The sequence below is a fragment of the Leptodactylus fuscus genome, chromosome 11, assembly GCF_031893055.1.
Source record: "Leptodactylus fuscus isolate aLepFus1 chromosome 11, aLepFus1.hap2, whole genome shotgun sequence".
NCBI classification, from domain to species: Eukaryota; Metazoa; Chordata; class Amphibia; order Anura; family Leptodactylidae; genus Leptodactylus; species Leptodactylus fuscus.
In genome coordinates, this window is record NC_134275.1 from 30,572,071 (window position 1) to 30,594,242 (window position 22,172).

The window sequence follows — 22,172 nt, forward strand, 5'->3', positions numbered from 1 at the left end:
GAGAAAGAGGAAAGACGGGAGACAGAGGAAAGACGGGAGACAGAGGAAAGAAGGGAGAAAGAGGAAAGACGGGAGACCGAGGAAAGAAGGGAGAAAGAGGAAAGACGGGAGACCGAGGAAAGAAGGGAGAAAGAGGAAAGACGGGAGACAGAGGAAAGAAGGGAGAAAGAGGAAAGACGGGAGACAGAGGAAAGAAGGGAGAAAGAGGAAAGACGGGAGACAGAGGAAAGACAGGAGACAGAGGAAAGAAGGGAGAAAGAGGAAAGACAGGAGACAGAGGAAAGACGGGAGACAGCGTCCATCATGTTGTTTATATTAGTGTTAATGGGAATGGAATCAGAATCAGTCTCTGTCAATTTCTCTGCTGCAGTTAATGTTCGTTGCTGTCATCCATCAACGGACATTAACAAGGGTAGCCTGAACCCGTCCTAGGGCTGCTATTACACCTGTATGTTTTTGATCAGAGTAGAAACAACAACATGTATGTTAATGTGAATAAAGACCACATGTGTAATGGCACCCTAAGGCCAGCTTCACATGGACACATTTGGTTGTCAGCTGAGGTTCTCAGACCAGGACCCGGACTCCGAGCAGCATAGTTGTTTATGATGCTAGGAGTTCCTGCTTCCTCACAGCTTCAGTGGCCCATAGTGTAATGTCCGTGGTGGTCTCATCCAATTCAATGCCACCTCTGTGCTAAAACGGAGATCCTAGCACTGTCCAATCAGTGCCCCTTCCTCATCCATGGATATGGAGTGTTCCACACAAGCAGCCAGGTGTTCTATGTGATGGAGCTGGCCAGAGGTGGAACCCTTGCTGAATACATTAGGAAGACCCCCAACTATAAGATCTCTGCTATGAAGTTCCTGGCTGCCCAAATAGTGTGCGGTCTTCAATTCCTACATTCAAAGAGGATTGTCCACCGTAATATAAAACCAAGCAACATCCTCCTGACCCAAGATGGGAACATCAAAATTTCTGACTTTGGACTTGCACTTTGTAATGTATTTGTTGATGTGACCAAAGGATGTGGCACAGCAGGTTACATGGCCCCAGAAATATTACAATGTATACCCTACAACGCCGGTGCTGACTGGTTTGCATTTGGCGTTACGCTGTATATTATGCTGACAAAAACTAGCCCATTTAAATGGAAAGACCTCAAAAAAACCTAAAGAGCCACCCTAGAAGAAGAGCCACCATACAAAGGTCTAGGCCCACGTAGCACAGACATTTTAAAGAGACTTTTGTGCAAAGATCAATGTCAGAGGCTTGGCGTGAACGACAATGTACATCAGCACCGGTTTTTTTCTTCTATTATGTGGGCCGACCTCGATGCTGGAAGATTAAAGTCCCCAGTGAAAGTGGCTGCAAAAGACATAAGTGGCCTCCTAGCTAAAGACACCTAGGACACCTACTTGGCTATGTCAATAGCTGGATCACGTCTACCTTCAGGTAATGTAATACTATATGTATATCTGTAGTGATGATCAGTCTGGATTCTTAACATTAAAGGGGTTTTCCAGACAGAAAAATCTTCATTTTAGTGCTTAGTGCTACTGATGGGTTAATAAATACCCCCATATACCTTTAGCAGTTATCGGAGTGATTTCTGGGTGTCTCTGGCAGCTGCTGCATTATCTCCCTTTGTTTACTTGGTGTTAGCTTCCTGCTGTACAACTTCCGGTGTAGCTGCTGCACTAACTCCCTCTCACTCAGCCCCCTCCTCCTCTCACTCCATTATAAAACACTCCGACTCACTAACCTAATCCCTCCCACCCTGCCTGTGTCACTAAGCATAGCCCCTCCCACTCTCACTAGTGATCCCACCTATTTACTAGTCCCTCCCACCCTCACTAGCTCACTAAGTGTAATAATCCCACCCATTACTAGCTCCTCCCACTCTTCCCGTCTCCCATCACATGACTACTCCAGGGAAATGGGTAATTATACATTAATTGATGTACATTAGAAGTTAGGTGGGGGGAGGGAGTTTAGTTTAGGGGTTAATTATCAGTTTATCCTGGGCAACCCCTTTAACCCTATACTTACCACGTACACAGGCCTTATACTGTTTTCTTTGCGTCCACAGTGATGTACAACTACCTTGATGGTGACTTCAGGAGCCTCACAAGACATCACCTGAGGAGACATGTCCCCGATACCTGAGATGGAGATGTTCTGTGAGGTCAGTGGTGAATATTAGACATCCCTGGGTGATGGGAGAGATATTACGTTCACTACCATGACTGGATATCTCCTGTACCTGTAACATGAAATATGGCTGCAGACACTGAACGAGGTACTTACTGTCATTTCTCTCTTAGGGGGCGTTCACACTACCGTCGGTGTCCGACAGGTAGTGTCCGCTCAAAATCTATCACGGACACTAGGAGCGGACACTAGCTGTGTCTGTGACACCTGTCATTTATTTCAATGGTCATCGGGTGCGTTCTTTTGCACTCCGTGCCCGTCCTTCCCTATCCGCAAGTGAAGATGTCCAACTTCTCAAGCGGACAGAAAAACCCTGCATGCAGGGTTCCTCTGTCCGCTTGAGAAGTCGGACATCTTATCCTAGGTCATCGGTATGTCAGTTTGTGATCTGTCAGGGTTCCACACCTGAACCCCACACAGATCAGTTGTTCTAGCAAATTCTGGGTACCAGATGCTGCTAGTGGACAGGATGTCGCACCGCACCTTTTCAAGCAATAGGAGTGGCGTTGCAAATACTCAGAAACCCTCTAGGGATTTTGAACCCCATGGGGTCTGATCACTAATGTGATGCTAGTGCTAATGCATTGCAAAACACCAGGGCTTCTATTACAGGCTACATAGAGAAGCCTGCAATAGAACAAATTGAATGACAGACCGGAGAGTCTTCACAAGACTCCTGGCTATCATAGCAACATGACACTGGCCTCGGAGCTTAGTGCGGGTGCCGGCGATCACTGGTAAAATGGCGGTGCCCACGAGCCACCAGGAAAATATTACCTCGGTAGTTTTGACCAAGGCGCCAGAGGGGTTAATGCCCATGATCGGTGCAGGCATTGATGATTGCTGGCATTAGCGCTAGGTGTCTGCTGTGTAAAATAGCAAACACCTGGCGGCTATGGCAGCCACCCAGCTCCCCAGCGGTTGCCATCTTTAAACACCCGGCATCTAGTACGGCGGATGTTGGGAAGGGGTTAAGTATAAAACTGATGGGGGGCGTGGCTAGCTGTGTATGAGAGCGGATGCATCTCACGGAGCTCTTCGTGCACTTGCTTTCCAACGTCCATCTACCGGCGCCATCTTGCATAGACCACTCCTGGGCTGCCCCAAAGCTCTCCCCCAAGCCTCCATCTGTCCTTCTGGGGCGCCATCTGTCAACTCCTGCGTGGTCCCGGGCGGCACGTGGGCACCGCCATTTTACCAGTGATCGCCGGTGAGGAACGCCCCCTCCCTCTGCTCACTGTGCTCGTCCGTAGATGAGTATTATCAGGAGAGGGAGGGGGGAGTTCCTCCCCAGTCTTAGAGCACAGCGCGATAGGCGCTGCTGGGCAGAAGGGTGTCCCTGGCTAAGTGTCAGAAACGCCCTTCTGACTGTAAAGCGCTACGGTACCGGGACCGATAGCACTTTACACCGGGCACAGATCGGGAAAGCCGATAGTGCGCTGAATTCAGCGCACTGTCAGCTTTTCAGCAGTATATAAAACTGCATGTGCCCGATCTGATGAAAGGTCCTCTTTAAGCCTTTAGCACTCCACTTTGCAAGGGACCATGTTACATCATGTCATATACTCCAGTTACATCTAGAGCTGCAGTCACTATTCCACTGTTACATCATGTCATATACTCCAGTCACATCCAGAGCTGCTGTTACATCAGGTCTTATACTCCAGTTACATCTAAAGGTGCAGTCACTATTCCACTGTTAAATCATATCATATTCTCCAGTCACATCCAGAGCTGCAGTCACTATTCTGCTGTTACATCATGTCTTATACTCCAGTCACAGCCAGGGTTCAGCACACAGTCAGCTCTGCTGCATCTGACGGTGTAGCAGAGCTCAGCGTGCGCTCAACGCTGCTACATCTGAGATCAGACCAGAATGGAGACTGCTGTGGACCGATCTTAGACTCTGCCTCCTCACAGACGAGCCTCCGGCAGAACCAGCGTTGATTGGCCATATGCTGTACTCTGTATGGCATTCGGCCAATCAACGCTGGTCAATGCATTCCTATGGGAAAAAGTCAGCTCCCACATATCGCAAACTGTCAGGGATCCCGACGTAATACAGTGACTTGGGCATGTTAGATGCCCCCAGACATGCTTCCCCTGCTGTCCCAGTTGCATTCCAGGGTGTTGGCATCATTTCCTGGGGTGTCATAGTGGACTTGGTGACCCTCCTGAGTCGAATAGTAGTTTCCCCCTAAACGAGTATTTATTCCCCATAGACTATAATGGGGTTCGATATTCGATCGAACAGTCGAGTATCGAGCGGCTACTCGAAACGAATTTCAAACTTCGAACATTTCACTGTTCGCTCATCTCTAGTCTTTAATGGTGGTCTCTATAGGAGGACCAGAGTATGGTCGCTATGTATGCATGCCCACACATAACCATTGCTCCCAACACCTTCTAACAGCTAAAATAGTGTAGAAGATTAGGGACAGCGCTCCATAGACTGTCTGCATTTAGTTATACGGTACTTTATGTGCAGAAAGTCACAACACATATGATACTTGTAGAATTGAAATTATTAGGACGTTTTAGGTTGACACCCGACACCATCATCAGGCGTGTGATCTTGAGAGACAGTACAGTGAATGGCATACTGTGAGTTACACACTTATGTAGATGGACATGTCTGATGAAGAGAGTTTACCCAAATAACTTCAGAATGTATCCAGTATGTTGTCTGTGAGGGTTCGATAATTCTAATGATTGAGATGAAGTAGTGAAATGGTTATATGGCAATGTGGGGAACACATATTATCTAGGACAAAGATCTCCACAATTATCCTGAGAACACAATGCGCTCTTATTGTTTTTCACTAATCCTGACCATTGGTTGGTTCTCGGTAATGATATTGTAACCTTCCACTCACCCTACAACCGCTATTTACTCACCACATCTACAGAATAGATACTTGTTCTCTCTGCATTAACCCTAAACTCTTTGCTTAGACATGCACACCATCCCCTGTCCTCCAGATCAACCCTCCAGGAATCTTCAAGTATACACCTGGATTTGCAGAACATCACATTCATGAAACGTTGCATTTAGGAATGCTGAAGGAATGGCATCTGTGTATCTGAAGAGAAAGCATTGTCATCACGAACTGGCTACTACTGTGTTACCCCTATTGTTTGCAATTAGAGATGGGCTAATTGGTTTGTAATAAGCCAGATTTATCCCGAATATTCCAAATTGTTGATTTTTTATGAAAGCGAACAAATGGAGATTCCTCTTGGATGAACTAAAATGGGTTCTGCATTGGGGCAACATGGTTGCTCAGTGGTTAGGACTGCAGCCTTGTAGCACTGGAGTCCTGGGTTCAAATCCTGCCAAAAACAACATCTGCACGGAATTTGTATGGTCTCCCCATGTTTGCGTGGATTTCCTCCCAAATTTCAGAGACATACTGATGGGAAAAAATGTAGATTGTGGGCCCTATATGGGGCACACAATCCACATAAAAAGAAAAAAAAAAGGTTCTGCATTATACTCTGGGGTCTTAAGAGATATAAAGAAAAAAACCCACTCGTACTCTCCTCCCCTTACTTCTCTTGGGCCTCCTAGCAGCGTCTGGCACTCTTCTGTGATGTCATCAGCACTGAGGCCTGTGATTGGGCCTCAGAGGTGACCTGAACACGTGATTGTCATGACACTCAGCGTACCCATGTAAGTGTTGGTGGCACAATCATAGGCCTCAGCCTTGACCCTGATGTTACAGAAGAGTGACGGCACAAGGAAAATGCCAGATGCCGCGAGGAGGCCCAAGAGAGGTAACGTAAGGTAAGTATGAATTTTTTTAAATAAAATTTCATTTTGACATAACTGCAGCTGTGAAATTGGGTAGATTGGTTCCTGGGAGCCCTGACAGTGTTCTACACTATGTTTTATAGATAGGTTACTAGGAGCCCTGACAGTGTCATACACTATGTTTTATAGATAGGTTACTAGGAGCCCTGACAGTGTCATACACTATGTTTTATAGATAGGTTACTAGGAGCCCTGACAGTGTCATACACTATGTTTTATAGATAGGTTACTAGGAGCCCTGACAGTGTCATACACTATGTTTTATAGATAGGTTCCTAGGAGCCCTGACAGTGTCATACACTATGTTTTATAGATAGGTTACTAGGAGTCCTGACAGTGTCATACACTATGTTTTATAGATAGGTTACTAGGAGCCCTGACAGTGTTATACATTATGTTTTATAGATAGGTTACTAGGAGCCCTGACAGTGTCATACACTATGTTTTATAGATAGGTTACTAGGAGCCCTGACAGTGTCATACACTATGTTTTATAGATAGGTTACTAGGAGCCCTGACAGTGTCATACACTATGTTTTATAGATAGGTTACTAGGAGCCCTGATAGTGTCATACACTATGTTTTATAGATAGGTTACTAGGAACCCTGACAGTGTCATACACTATGTTTTATAGATAGGTTACTAGGAGCCCTGATAGTGTCATACACTATGTTTTATAGATAGGTTACTAGGAGCCCTGACAGTGTCATACACTATGTTTTATAGATAGGTTACTAGGAGCCCTGACAGTGTCATACACTATGTTTTATAGATAGGTTACTAAGAGCCCTGACAGTGTCATACACTATGTTTTATAGATAGGTTACTAGGAGCCCTGACAGTGTTATACACTATGTTTTATAGATAGGTTCCTATGAGCCCTGACAGTGTCATACACTATGTTTTATAGATAGATTCCTAGGAGCCCTGACAGTGTTATACACTCCGTTTTATATATAGGTTCCTAGGAGCCATGATAATGTTCTATACTATGTTTTATAGATAGGTTCCTAGGAGCCCTGACAGTGTTATACACTATGTTATATAGATAAGTTTCTAGTAGCCCTGACAGTGTTATACACTATGTTATATAAGTAGGTTACTAGGAGCCATGATAGTGTTATACACTATGTTTTAAAGTGTGGTTTGTACCAAAACGATCCAGGGACCTGAAAATCTTGAGAGATTGAACCATCTGTCTTTACAATGTGAGCAACTGTATTTGGGTGCACTAGTTGGTGCTACAATGTGATGGCCAGTCTGCCGGCGCTGTCACCTCAACTGCTGTATCTGTTTCTGTATTTCCTTTTGGGGAATGCTCTTTCAACCAACGTTTATTACAATTCTACTATTTAGACACTTAAAGGAAACTTCAATAATAAATGTATCATATAGTATTATATTGGGTTATGAGGTTATATCAGGGCTATTCATACTGGGCATTCCTTCAAGACACTGCACACGGATACCATTTCTGACTGACAAACCATTCTAGGTGCCCTCCAAAGCTTTTAACAGTCCATAATTTGTCAGGATTGTCTGAAAATTTTATTGATCATCCAGGCAAATGTGTCTATTACTGGATTGAAAAGGAAACCTGTAGGAATCTCTTCCTTGTCTAACTTCTGGTGTTCAGGTCTATGGGCTTTCTTGTCTATGGGTCCAGGGGTATACTATAGGGGTTGCTACTGCGCCCTGGACTCTAAGGGGGACCCAAATATTCCTCTGCCATATAAAATATACCATGATTCTGAATGACACAAGATAATGTCCCATTACAGATTAAGAATTGGGGCCCAGGAGCTTCAAGTGATGCCTCTATATAGGTCCTAGTGCGCTCTAGTTGGTCATGTTCATGTCCAGTCAGTGTTGTTACCCAAAGCAGTGGTCAGTACACAAAAAAAATGTATTATGGTTATATTTTTATTTCCAATGCATATTTATCCATCTGTTATTGCAGTATGGCATAATAATATTGGTTATATTCCTCTCTGAATAACAAGATCTATATTATACTAATGCACAGTATGTGAGCTGGAGATTTACTTCTTGCCTTGTTCCCACTTTATACAGTTGATGTTACTGGACTGGTCTCATCTTCATCTCCGTTGCTTTATACGAGTACACGTAACCCTTTCCAGTAACCCATTTGATTCCATTGGCATCAGATTTATGCGCCCAACGAATATAGCTTCTATTTAGGTTTGCAGAGTGGCATTGGTTGTACCACCAGCCTACATTATATCGGAAGACACATTTGTCTGCAGTTGAATCCTTATCCTTTGTAGAGAATGGCATGCCTACATGAGTATCCATAGAATTACCTGGAAAAACATCAACTTAATGAAGGACTGAGAATTCAGAATACGCTACCTGTAATTCTTATTCTTTTCAGTTCTATATACTGTATTTAATGAGGGTCTTGGTCTTATTGTCCAGGTGATTCAGTGCGGTCACCAGGATGGGTCTAAATTTCCATCCAACTTCTACTATTCTAGACCATTAGTATGTGGCTGTTGATGTGGGTAGATATGTGGATCCATACAATGCGTCAGGATAATTGTAAATTTTCCTTCCCGCTGTGTTTAGGTTGTAAAACCAACAGCAAACTAAGCGGAGAGCTTTCCATACAGAGAACTGAAAGATCCTTAAGTTGTGCCATCCCTTCTACTATTTTCTTTACCTCTACCTTTATCTTTTATCTGTACCTATTGTCACTGTAATGCTTCTACCATGGAGCTTTTGTATATTGTATTATTGTATTATATATGCTGCTGTAACACACTGAATTTCCCTATCTTAAATAGAAAGGAGAGGCCAAGTCTATTCCTTCCTATAGTCAAGTATTGCCTTTTAAACACTATATATCCTCGTATCTCTGCTGTTTCCAATAATGGACCCCTCAAATGCTATGGTTAAATGTGATCATGGCATCTGAGAGGACGCCTTCACTTTCAGTCTCCTTTTTGGCTATGAAATTCCTCTTCTGTATCAGTATAATGCTGGTCTTCTCATATTCAGAACAGACCCCCAAGGTTCCTGGGCCTGGATTAAACCTCACCCTCTGTACCCCTTCAAGTTACACCCCTGCTCCATATTCTTGACCTTACCATACAGATTCTTACCTGCATTGCCTTCTTTGAAATCTCCAAGTAACAATTTGTATTTTTCATCCTCTCCCAAAATATTGAAAGATGAGTACTTGGCATAATGATTGATGTTGTCAGTAGCTTGAAGATCGATACGCATTTCCCATTCACCTGTGAAGATATTGGAAGATGTAACAGCGTGCCAAATACTAGTGAACATATAGAAGACATTGTGGGGGAATGTGCCATATATCAGTAGATGCCCACACACATAAAATAACTCACATGTAGGGAAGGAAAGGGGCCTTGCTTTCAGTACTTACCTTGTGGTAGAAAAAAGATCCAAATCCCCTGTAGAAAGTTAAAATATTAATTTTTGGCTGACTGCCACTAGAGGGAGCTGAGGATCTTGAAGTCTACTGTTTCATTATGGCATTCAATGTATAAATTGTATGCAGTTAGCTATAGAGCTAACCTTTTTTATCGCCTCCTAGTGGTGACTGCAAAAAGTCTGAATTTTGCCATTTATTGGAGATTTGGAGCTCAGTATCAGAAAGATCCTCATGAAGATATATAAATGTATTATGACTTTAATTTTGGACATTTTTAGATTTAAAAAAATGGTAGTGATAGCGAGCTAATGGTGGCCAAAGGTGAGAACTCGTATATACTTACCTGAGGATGTCAACATATGAAGATTCTCATTTCCCAGCCAAAACTCACTCAGATAATTGCCAAATCCTGTTTTGTATGAATTCCAGTCACGGAAAAAGTCAACGGAGCCATTGCAGCGCTTCTGGAAAACCTAAGCCCATAGAGATATATATGACACACCTCACATAATGGTGAAATCTTCTGTGGGGCTCTTTTACAATGCAATGGGGCTCTACTTACAATCCAGCCTCCCCCGTCAGTTTGCTGGTCACACAGAACATTCAGACGCTGCCCTGCTGGGTATATTGTGTACCAGCCATTTAGGACGTCACCCTGATTCAGTAAGTCCTGGCAGTTTTTTGCAGCTGAGAAGAATAGACAGATAAAGTAAATTTAGTGTATACACCCAGCTCAGAAGCTATAAAGGGCAAACATGGCATTACAATTCACTGTGCATGGTACATGTAGTGCACATGACACTTGCTCTATGGACCTCCAGAGATCCTGATCTTGTGCAAATCTTTAATATCAAGAATTAGAGAAGGTTGAACCTCTCGGGATTTGTTTTGGGTTTGGGTGGCTCAAGTACTTGATTTGTTTTGGGTTGAACAAGTGCGAACCATACTTTAAATTGGCTTAAAACAGAGTGTAGAATATAGTTAGGGCTCCTAGGAACCTACCTATACAACATAGTGTAGAATACTGTCAGGGCTTCCAGGAACCTATCTATATAACATAGTGTATAACACTGTCAGGCCTTCTAGAAAACTATCTATATAATATAGAGTATAACACTGTCAGGGCTCCTAGGAACCTATCTATAAAACATAGTGTAGAATACTGTCAGGGCTTCCAGGAACCTATCTATATAACATAGTGTATAACACTGTCAGGCCTTCTAGAAAACTATCTATATAATATAGAGTATAACACTGTCAGGGCTCCTAGGAACCTATCTATAAAACATAGTGTAGAATACTGTCAGGGCTCCTAGAAATCTATCTATATAACATAGTGTATGACACTGTCAGGACTCCTAGGAACCTATCTATAAAACACAGTGTATAACACTGTCACACTGTCAGGGCTCCTAGGAACCTATCTATAAAACATAGTGTATGACACTGTCAGGGCTCCTAGGAACCTATCTATATAATATAGAGTATAACACTGTCAGGGCTCCCAGGAACCTATCTATACAACATAGTGTAGAATACTATCAGGGCTCCTAGAAATCTATCTATATAATATAGTGTATGACACTGTCAGGGCTCCTAGAAATCTATCTATATACAGTCCTATGAAAAAGTTTGGGCACCCCTATTAATCTTAATCATTTTTAGTTCTAAATATTTTGGTGTTTATAACAGCCATTTCAGTTTGATATATCTAATAACTGATGGACACAGTAATATTTCAGGATTGAAATGAGGTTTATTGTACTAACAGAAAATGTGCAATATGCATTAAACCAAAATTTGACCGGTGCAAAAGTATGGGCACCTCAACAGAAAAGTGACATTAATATTTAGTACATCCTCCTTTTGCAAAGATAACAGCCTCTAGTCGCTTCCTGTAGCTTTTAATCAGTTCCTGGATCCTGGATAAAGGTATTTTGGACAAACAATTCAAGTTCAGTTAAGTTAGATGGTCGCCGAGCATGGACAGCCCGCTTCAAATCATCCCACAGATGTTCAATGATATTCAGGTCTGGGGACTGGGATGGCCATTCCAGAACATTGTAATTGTTCCTCTGCATGAATGCCTGAGGATTTGGAGCGGTGTTTTGGATCATTGTCTTGCTGAAATATCCATCCCCGGCGTAACTTCAACTTCGTCACTGATTCTTGAACATTATTCTCAAGAATCTGCTGATACTGAGTGGAATCCATGCGACCCTCAACTTTAACAAGATTCCCGGTGCCGGCATTGGCCACACAGCCCCAAAGCATGATGGAACCTCCACCAAATTTTACAGTGGGTAGCAAGTGTTTTTCTTGGAATGCTGTTTCTTTTTGGACACCATGCATAACGCCTTTTTTTTATAACCAAACAACTCAATCTTTGTTTCCAAAATGAAGTTGGCTTTTCCAAATGTGCTTTTGCATACCTCAGGCAACTCTATTTGTGGCGTACGTGCAGAAACGGCTTCTTTATGATCACTCTCCCATACAGCTTCTCCTTGTGTAAAGTGCGCTGTATAGTTGACCGATGCACAGTGACACCATCTGCAGCAAGATGATGCTGAAGCTCTTTGGAGGTGGTCTGTGGATTGTCCTTGACTGTTCTCACCATTCTTCTTCTCTGCCTTTCTGATATTTTTCTTGGCCTGCCACTTCTGGGCTTAACAAGAACTGTCCCTGTGGTCTTCCATTTCCTTACTATGTTCCTCACAGTGGAAACTGACAGGTTAAATCTCTGAGACAACGTTTTGTATCCTTCCCCTGAACAACTATGTTGAACAATCTTTGTTTTCAGATCATTTGAGAGCGGGCTGTCCATGTTCGGCGACCATCAAGCTTAACTGAACTTGAATTGTTTTGTAGAAAGAAATGGTCCAAAATCACTTCATCCAGGATCCAGGAACTGATTAAAAGCTACAGGAAGCGACTAGAGGCTGTTATCTTTGCAAAAGGAGGATCTACTAAATATTAATGTCACTTTTCTGTTGAGGTGCCCATATTTTTGCACCGGTCAAATTTTGGTTTAATGCATATTGCGCATTTTCTGTTAGTACAATAAACCTCATTTCAATCCTGAAATATTACTGTGTCCATCAGTTATTAGATATATCAAACTGAAATGGCTGTTGCAAACACCAAAATATTTAGAACTAAAAATGATTAAGATTAATAGGGGTGCCCAAACTTTTTCATAGGACTGTATATAGGGATTACTCAATAATTTACCTTTTTCTCCCTTTTCACCTTTGGCACCCTCAGCACCTGTTTCAAGGGGTAAACATTTTTTTAAAAACGTACAAATATTAAAATACAGAACTCAACAACACAAAACTTGAAATGTAGTGGTTGCCATGTTCACCCCCGCCCGGGGTGAGGATGTCACAGCATTAAGCCTCCTGCGCTGAGACACGGATGTCCTGTGTGTGGACAGGGAGGAGGCAGCGGCTCCGTTCATCTAAGGATCGCAGATAGGTGAGCAACTTTTTTTTTAAGCACAATTGTAGGTATTTTAATAGTATAGAATAGTTAGGAGGGGGCATTATAACTATAAGGGAGGATTCATCAGGGGGCATTATGCAGATGGGGGGTCAATTATATAAGGTGGCATTATGAATATAAGGAGGAGGATATTTATATAAGGGGTCATTAGGGGGCATTGCCGTTTTTACTACAGCGCTTTTCACAGGAGGTTTGTAGAGGTTTCCTCTGCAGACTTTCTGCTTACATCATACCTATAGGTATAACAGCCAGCGTTTCCATAGCTATAATTGACATGCAGCAATTATCAAATCTGCAACAGTTGCACATATTTTTTCGTAATGTGTGGATGGGATTTGTTTTTTGCCGTGTTTCTTTCCATGGCGTTTACACCACGTGGTGCCCTGCCCTTAAAGGGATTCTACCATTAAAACCCTTTTTTTTTTGTAGATAATACGTCAGAATAGCCTTTAGAAAGGTTATTCGTCTCCTACCTTTTGATGGGATCTCCGCTGCGCCGTTCCTTAGAAATACTGGTTTTTACCAGTATGCAAATTAGTTCTCTAGCAGCGATGGTGTCCCCACTGCTGCTCGAAAACAGGCTCCAGAGACGCCTCTATCTTCTGCTGGATCCTCCCCTTCTTTCTTCGGCGACACCTCCAACACCTGCACAGTTGGCTCTGCCAGTGAGACACTAAGGCTATAGTTACGACGCCGCAATTGCACGCATGCGCAGTCGGCTCTACTAGTGCATTTCCAGCGCTGGGGCCCGCCCCCATCTCTGCGAGAGAACTAATTTGCATACTGGTAAAAACCGTTATTTCTAAGGAACGGCGCAGCAGAGATCACATCTAAACGTAAGAGACAAATAGCCTTTCTAAAGGCTATTCCAACGTCTTTTCTACAAAAAAAAGGGTTTTAATGGTAGAATCCCTTTAAGGACTTTTCCAGCTTATTTTTAATGATGATCTATCCTCAGAAGTGAATCCCTACTGATCAGCTGTATGACAGGGCCATGGCTCCCATTTATTTCAGACTCTGTCTGTTTATAGTGACCATGTGATATAATTCCAGCCTTGTCACATAGACATGTATAGGGCTAGGCTGTAGTTACATGACATAGCCGTTATGAGATGTATTACACTATTTAAACAGAGAATTCAAGAAGCTGATCCTTGGGGCCCCGGGTATTGGAACCCCACTGATTCGTTTACATTTTTTTACCTTTTAATTAGGAAACACCTGGGGCATTAATAATAAGGGGCACTACTTAAAGGGGGTGCACAAGGAAGTTACTAAATTTAAAGATGCACCTGGGAGTATTTTTCATTATGGGGAGTTATAATATATATTTTATAACTGGAGTAGTAGCAGGATGGGTATGCAGGTAAGGATCATGTAGGTCAGGTGCCTGGAAAAGTTAGGAGATTGAAAGAAGAGGTCATGGCGGAATGGAAGAGACGGGAAATGTGACCGATTAGACAAGACGTCAGCTGTAAGTCACTAAATGTTACTGCCTTGTATTCACCTAAATGGTCTGCAGAGCCCTGCGTAGAGCCAATATATACCACTATACGGTCACTGTGCAATAATAATATCGGTAAGTTGGGGGCCCACTTGGACATGTTTGCCCCCCCTGTGCTGAACCCCTAGTTACGCCTCTGCCTGTATCAGAATATTTAGCACGGACGTAAACACGTCCAACACTATAAGATCCCATAGTTTAAGATCCCATTTAGCAGGCTGCAGGCAAAAAGCGCTGCAGGGAAACCACGGGGGAAACAGAAAGTCCGAAAGATTTCCTCTGCAGACGTTCTTCTTCAGTTATACGTATATGTAAAACACTGGTGTTTCCATAGGTAGAATTGACATGCTGCAGTTAGTTAAATCTCAGCATGTCCGCTGTGTATATTTTTCTGCAATGTTTGGACGGGATTAGTCAGAATCCCATTGACTTTGCAAGGTATTGTGAGACATCATGGCAAAATTGCAGTGTTTACGCAACCTCTTATATAGTGATGCTATGTAACCTTTATCACTTACCGCTTACACCTTGAGGACCAGTTTTTCCTGCGATGCCCTGGGGTCCCATTTCTCCAGAATAGTTATAAAACACAGTATATATAGATATAGCATACAAGAAAACGATTACATTTACTACATTTTCAGTATATAGTATGTATAGGACACTGGTGTCCGAAAGGTAGAACCCTATGGTACTGTAATCCAGGTCTGTAGAGTTGTGGGTGTTGCGGTTGTTATACAGACGCCTTTATAATGGTGTTTTACAACTTCTGCTAAACATATATGTGCATTGTGTTTTTAAAAAATTAAAACTTCTTTTTTTATCCATCTGACTGATATGATATAATGGAAAAAAGACGGGAAATTTCTATCCAGTGTTCAGTATATTCTGTATTCAGTGTATGAATAGCATAGACTAGGTTACTATAACCTGACCATATATATATATCAGATTATCCAGCTCATTTACCTTTCAGTCCAGGTAACCCAGGTTCTCCATTTTGGCCAGGAGATCCGGGAAAGTCCGGACGTCCTCTGAGTATTGTCAACTTGTCAGACTCTTCAATTCCTAAAATCTTCACTTCTGTGAGCAAACATGGAAATGGTCAACATTAGAGGTGTTATCCTAGTTAATAAAATGAATGACCCCTAAAGAGGTTTTCAAGGACTGTGATCTTGATGGCCTATACTTAGAATAAAGCATTCATATTAGATTGGTAATGTCTGACACCCAGCACCCCCGCCGATCAAGACTGAGAAAGGTCCACTTCTATTAGGACCGAAACGGGAAGAGTCCTATGAACCTGGATATTAAGCAAAAAAAACGTTGAAACAAACTTACCTTTGGGGTTTGAAGACTGATTCAGACAGTAACCCTATTTCGAGTGATTCAATATGAGGGGTGAAGGAAAGGTCTGCGTCAAACATGACCCCGAGGCAGCGGGCCTGCTGCCTAGTAGTTATAGTAAGGCCTGAGACTACAATGGATATATCAGGGACAGATCTATTAGATGGTGGAAACAGTAGTAGTTCCTTCTTAGAGCGAGGACATGATATTTGAGACAGCAGAAAGACAGTCACTGGTGTTCTGTATGAGTGCAGGGATGATGTCACAGGAAGATGTGTATAATTGGGTGTCATCAGCATAAAGATGGTACCTGAAGCCAAATCTGGCGATGGTTTGTCCAATGGGGGCTGTGTAGAGAGAAAAGAGCAGGGGGCCTAGGACCGAGCCCTGAGGAACCCCAACAGCAAGAGAAAGAGGGGAAGAAACAGAGCCTGCAAATGATACACTGAAAGTGCGGTCTGAGAGATAAGAGGAGAACGAGGAGAGTGCAGTGTCATTGAGGCCAACTGAGCGGAGCATAGTGAGGAGGAGTTGATGGTCAACAGTGTCAAAAGCTGCAGAGAGGTCCAGAAGAATAAGAAGAGAGAAATGACCATTACATTTAGCCATTAGGAGATCATTGGAGACTTTTGTGAGAGCCGTTTCAGTAGAGTGCAGAGCGCGGAAACCAGATTGTAAGGGGTCAAGCAGAGAGTTAGCAGAGAGATAGCGGATTAAACGAGAATAGACCAGGCGTTCCAAGAGTTTAGAGATGAAGGGGAGGTTAGAGACGGGTCGATAGTTAGCAGCACAGGACGGGTCCAGGGAGGGTTTTTTCAATAGAGGAGTTATAACAGCATGCTTGAAGGAGGATGGGAAGATTCCAGAAGACAGAGAGAGGTTAAATATTTTAGCAAGGTAAGTCGTGACAGCAGGCAACAGAGATTGGAGAAGGTGCAAGGGGAAGAGGTCACTGCTGCAGGTTGTAGGGCGAGATGAAGAAATTAGCTGGGAGACTTCCTCTTCTGTAACAGGTTCAAAAGATGAGAATGGACAGTCTGAAGTGTGGTTGGTGAGGGGATCAGTACTATGGTAGGTGTGGGAGATGCATTGTATTTACAAATTAAATACTCTTTTTCCTGTTGGCAATGAGAATACATCCTAATCCATAGGATTCTGTCCTTATTTGCCTGTAACATAATAGCTTCATTTTTTCTGTGATATGGTGAATAAGTTTTGTATCATTATACAGATTCCTGGTGGAGCAGGCTCTGTACATTGTGTGCTAATTTGGGAATTTTAATATCCCTTTGGACTATTATTTTATGCATAAATCACGCTCCTTCTGCTTTTATATACAGTCCTATGAAAAAGTTTGGGCACCCCTATTAATTTTAATCATTTTTAGTTCTAAATATTTTGGTGTTTGCAGCAGCCATTTCAGTTTGATATATCTAATAACTGATGGACACAGTAATATTTCAGGATTGAAATGAGGTTTATTGTACTAACAGAAAATGTGCAATATGTATTAAACCAAAATTGACCGGTGCAAAAGTATGGGCACCTCAACAGAAAAGTGACATTAATATTTAGTAGATCCTCCTTTTGCATAGATAACAGCCTCTAGTCGCATCCTGTAGCTTTTAATCAGTTCCTGGATCCTGGATGAAGGTATTTTGGACCATTCCCCTTTACAAAACAATTCAAGTTCAGTTAAGTTTGATGGTCGCCGAGCATGGACAGCCCGCTTCATACCATCCCACAGATGTTCAATGATATTCAGGTCTGGGGACTGGGATGGCCATTCCAGAACATTGTAATTGTTCCTCTGCATGAATGCCTGAGTCGAATTGGAGCGGTGTTTTGGATCATTGTCTTGCTGAAATATCCATCCCCAGCGTAACTTCAACTTCGTCACTGATTCTTGAACATTATTCTCCAGAATCTGCTGATACTGAGTGGAATCCATGCGACCCTCAACTTTAACAAGATTCTCAGTGCCGGCATTGGCCACACAGCCCCAAAGCATGATGGAACCTCCACCAAATTTTACAGTGGGTAGCAAGTGTTTTTCTTGGAACGCCTTTTTGTATGACCAAACAACTCAATCTTTGTTTCATCAGTCCACAGGACCTTCTTCCAGAATGAAGCTGGCTTGTCCAAATGTGCTTTTCCATACCTCAGGCAACTCTGTTTGTGGTGTACTTGCAGAAACGGCTTCTTTCTCATCACTCTCCCATACAGCTTCTCCTTGTGCAAAGTGCGCTGTATTGTTGACCGATGCACAGTGACACCATCTGCAGCAAGATGATGCTGCAGCTCTTTGGAGGTGGTCTGTGGATTGTCCTTGACTGTTCTCACCATTCTTCTTCTCTGCCTTGCTGATATTTTTCTTGGCCTGCCACTTCTGGACTTAACAAGAACTGTCTCTGTGGTCTTCCATTTCCTTACTATGTTCCTCACACTGGAAACTGACAGGTTAAATCTCTGAGACAACTTTTCGTATCCTTCCCCTGAACAACTATGTTGAACAATCTTTGTTTACAGATCATTTGAGAGCGGACTGTCCATGAACGACGACCATCAAAGTTAACTGAACTTGAATTGTTTTGTAAAGAGGAATGGTCCAAAATCCCTTCATCCAGGATCCGGGAACTGATTAAAAGCTACAGGAAGCGACTAGAGGCTGTTATCTTTGCAAAAGGAGGATCTACTAAATATTAATGTCACTTTTCTGTTGAGGTGCCCATACTTTTGCACCGGTCAAATTTTGATTTAATGCATATTGCACATTTTCTGTTAGTACAATAAACCTCATTTCGATCCTGAAATATTACTGTGTCCATCAGTTATTAGATATATCAAACTGAAATGGCTGTTGCAAACACCAAAATATTTAGAACTAAAAATGATAAAGATTAATAGGGGTGCCCAAACTTTTTCATAGGACTGTATGTCATTTATTTATTCAGGTTCGAAGCCTGGCGACAGTGTGATTGTGCGAGCGCTATGTTTCTTCTAAGTAGAGGTTACCTTGTCTCTGTTTTTAATTAATTCTTATTAATTTTAAGATTTATGTTCTTACCATTATTTAGATCATCCGTTTTCAAGATGATTCATGCACTGGCAGCTGTAACAATCCCTTTTCCTACCTTGTTGTTTAAGAGGATCTTAAGTAGCCATAGCAGCCCCTCTACACATTACAATGTCCCATAGCAGCCCCTTTACACAGTATAATGACCAATATTGGCCCCTTCACACAGTATAATTTCCCATAGTGGTGCCTGCACACACTATAATGTCCCATAATAACCCCACTACACAGTATAATGTCCCATAGTGGCCCCTCCACACAGTATAATGTTAAATAGCAGCCCCTCCACACAGTACTGTACAATGTCCCATGCGGCCACTGCACACAATATAATGTCCTGTAGTGGCCCCTCCACACAATATAATGTCACATAGCGGCCCCTCTACGCAGTATAATGTCCCATGGCGGCCAGTCCACACAGTATAATGTCACATAGCGGCCCCTCTACGCAGTATAATGTCCCATAGCACTGCCTGCACACAGCATAATGTTCCATAGCAGCGCCACTATACAGTATAAGGTCACATAGCCACTAGAGATGATTTGAATACTAGATTCGAATACCTCTCTCCATAGGAATGCATGGGAGCAGCCGGTGCCGCCGGCCGTCGCTCAACTCCTTGCTGTACGCCCGCTCCTATGCATTCCTCTGGGAGTGAGGTATTCGAAACTCTAGTTTCGAATACTATTTGCTCATCTCTAATAGCGACCCCTGTCAACAGAATATTGCACAGTGGCTCCTCCACATATATTTAGATCAGGGGTCTCAAACTCAACTCAGCATGTGGGCCGCAGAGCAAGATCCCAGCCAGTCGGCGGGCCGCACCGCGGCAAATTTAGCTCCACCCACTTTTATGTTGACTCCGGCCATTCATTTTTCATGTGCCCCCACACTGTATAATCCTCCTACAGTCACCCGTAAACTATATGTCCCCCCTCCATCTTTCCCCCAGTTACATATACACCCTTCATCTGTCCCCAGATTCATGTCCCCCCATCTCTTCCCTCAGATTCATGTCCCCCCATCTCTGCCCCCAGATTCATGTCCCCCCATCTCTGCCCCCAGATTCATGTCCCCCCATCTCTGCCCCCAGATTCATGTCCCCCCATCTCTGCCCCAGATTCATGTCCCCCCATCTCTGCCCCCAGATTCATGTCCCTCCATTTCTGCCCCAGTGTCATGCCGTTCTCCCCCCTCCCTTCGTCTGCCCCCAGTGTCATGAGCCCCTTCATTCCACCTCAATGTTTAAAGAGGACCTTCCACCATTTTGCCCATAGGCAGTTCTATATACTGCCGGAAAGCTGACAGTGCACTGAGTTCAGCACACTGTCGGCTTTCCCGATGTGGGCCCAGTGTGAAGAGCTTACGGTCCGGCACCGTAGCTCTGCTATGGTCAGAAGGGCGTTTCTGACACTCAGTCAGAGACGTCCTTCTTCACAGCACAGCCAATCGCGCTGTGCTGTGAGAGCCGGGAGGAACGACCCCCTCCCTCCCTGATAATGTTCGTCTATGGACGAGTACTGCAAGCAGAGGGAGGGGGCGTTCCTCCCGGCTCTCACAGCACAGCGCGATTGGCTGTGCTGTGAAGAAGGACGTCTCTGACTGAGTGTCAGAAATGCCCTTCTGACCATAGAAGAGCTACGGTACCGGACCGTAAGCTCTTCACACTGGGCCCACATCGGGAAAGCCGACAGTGTGCTGAACTCAGCGCACTGTCAGCTTTCCGGCAGTATATAAAACTGCCTGTGGGCAAAATGGTGAAACGTCCGGATTCAACTTGGATCCGGCGTCCCTAGGCTTGTGCGGGCCGCACAAAATTGTTCGGGGGGCCACATGCGGTCCGCGGGCCGCGAGTTTGAGACCCCTGATTTAGATGCATAAGTTCCTGGACCCTAATACAAGATCTGTAATGGAGTCCGCATGTACTATGTGCTATGTATAAGGACTTATTGGCACCACAGTGAAAAAATTTCCTAAAATCACGATTGTCTATGGCTCTATTCATATGTCATTTTTTATTTGATGGACCTTTTTTCACAGGCATCAAAAAACTGACATGCTCGGAAGCCATGATAATAGACCTGTATGCATTCATGGAAAACGGATCGCATGGTTATTATTCAATGTTATGTGGATAAGCCATTTAAATGGAGTAACAGACATTTTTCATTGAAGTTAGGCTATGAAAAAAGGCATTGTTGTATGAATAAGGCCTTTGGGCCCTCTCAGGCTCTAGGGCCCCATAGTAACCTCTTCTACCCCATGCACCCCTATAGCTATGCCCCTGCATTTATTTATTTCTTCATTTAGAAAACCGATTTCAGACCATAAATAAATGTAATTGGACTTTCCTGACCTGTTTGGTTTAGTAAAGAGCTGTTCCCATACAATACTTGTATTTTTTTTTTGTTAGAACTGTGCATTTTGTTGTTCCTCTATTACTCCCCCTGGAAGTGAAGGAATACATTTTAAGTAAATAGTGTGTGTATATTCACTGGATAAATCCACCTCAGGAGCGACAAAACCTTTGGTTCCAGCATATTCGGTGGCTGTGCAGTCTTCCAGCATGTTCTCGATAGCAAGACTGAAATCTGTGATCTTCAAATGGCCCAACACAGCCACTAAGATGTACTCGGGATTGAGGTCTCTGTGGTTGACGTCGTTCTGGTGGAGGAACTGGATGCCACAGACGAGCTCGGCAGCGTAGAATCTGGTGCTGGAGATGTCAAAACACTCCTTCAGCTGCAGGAGTTGGTGGAAGTCTCCGCAGCTCATGTACTCTAGCCCTAGTAGTACAAACATCTGTGACATGGAAGAAACAAGGCAGAGAGAAGAAGACACAGTTACCACACATCATGTCATCTACTAAACCTTTCTGTTCCAGCCAGTTATCATTTCCCTTTTTATGTCTGCGTTGTAAGAACCATAACTTTTTAGCATTAATTTGACTTAGCCGTATAGCACTTGTGGGTTTTTTTGTGGGATTTCTATTAGAGATGAGCGAACAGTAAAATATTCAATATTTGTTTAGCCCCTCAATATTCGACTATTCGAACGAATATCGAACCCCATTATAGTTTATGGGGAAAAAATGCTTGTTTCAGGAGATCCCACTCTTCGACTCAGGAGAGTAACCAAGTCCACTGTGACACCCCAGGAAATGAGGACAACACCCTGGAATGCAACTGGGACAGCAGGGGAAGCATGCCTGGGGGCATCTAACATGCCCAAGTCACTGTATTACGTCGGGATCCCTGTCAGCTTGCGATATGCAGGAGGTGACTTTTTAC

At 43.3% G+C, this 22,172-nt stretch overlaps 1 protein-coding gene across 1 annotated transcript; it reads right to left on the bottom strand.

Annotated features, from left to right (window-relative positions):
* Positions 1-8,108: 8,108 nt before the first annotated feature.
* On the bottom strand, positions 8,109-21,657 carry LOC142184695 (ficolin-2-like). Its single transcript, XM_075259746.1, has 8 exons — positions 21,378-21,657; positions 15,428-15,541; positions 14,977-15,027; positions 12,682-12,717; positions 10,013-10,137; positions 9,794-9,923; positions 9,155-9,289; positions 8,109-8,353 (listed from the first exon to the last, which is right to left on the bottom strand). Exons 1-8 carry the CDS (start codon positions 21,655-21,657, stop codon positions 8,109-8,111), a joined length of 1,116 nt encoding a protein of 371 aa, XP_075115847.1.
* Positions 21,658-22,172: the final 515 nt, after the last annotated feature.

Coding starts and splice junctions, on each gene's coding strand:
- LOC142184695 (XM_075259746.1), bottom strand. CDS start 21,657: ATGAGCTGCGGAGACTTCCACCAACTCCTGCAGCTGAAGGAGTGTTTT. Junction 15,542..21,377: donor TCCTGAGGTGGATTTATCCA/GTGAATATACAC, acceptor GTTTGCTCACAG/AAGTGAAGATTTTAGGAATT. Junction 9,924..10,012: donor CTGACGGGGGAGGCTGGATT/GTAAGTAGAGCC, acceptor CTATGGGCTTAG/GTTTTCCAGAAGCGCTGCAA.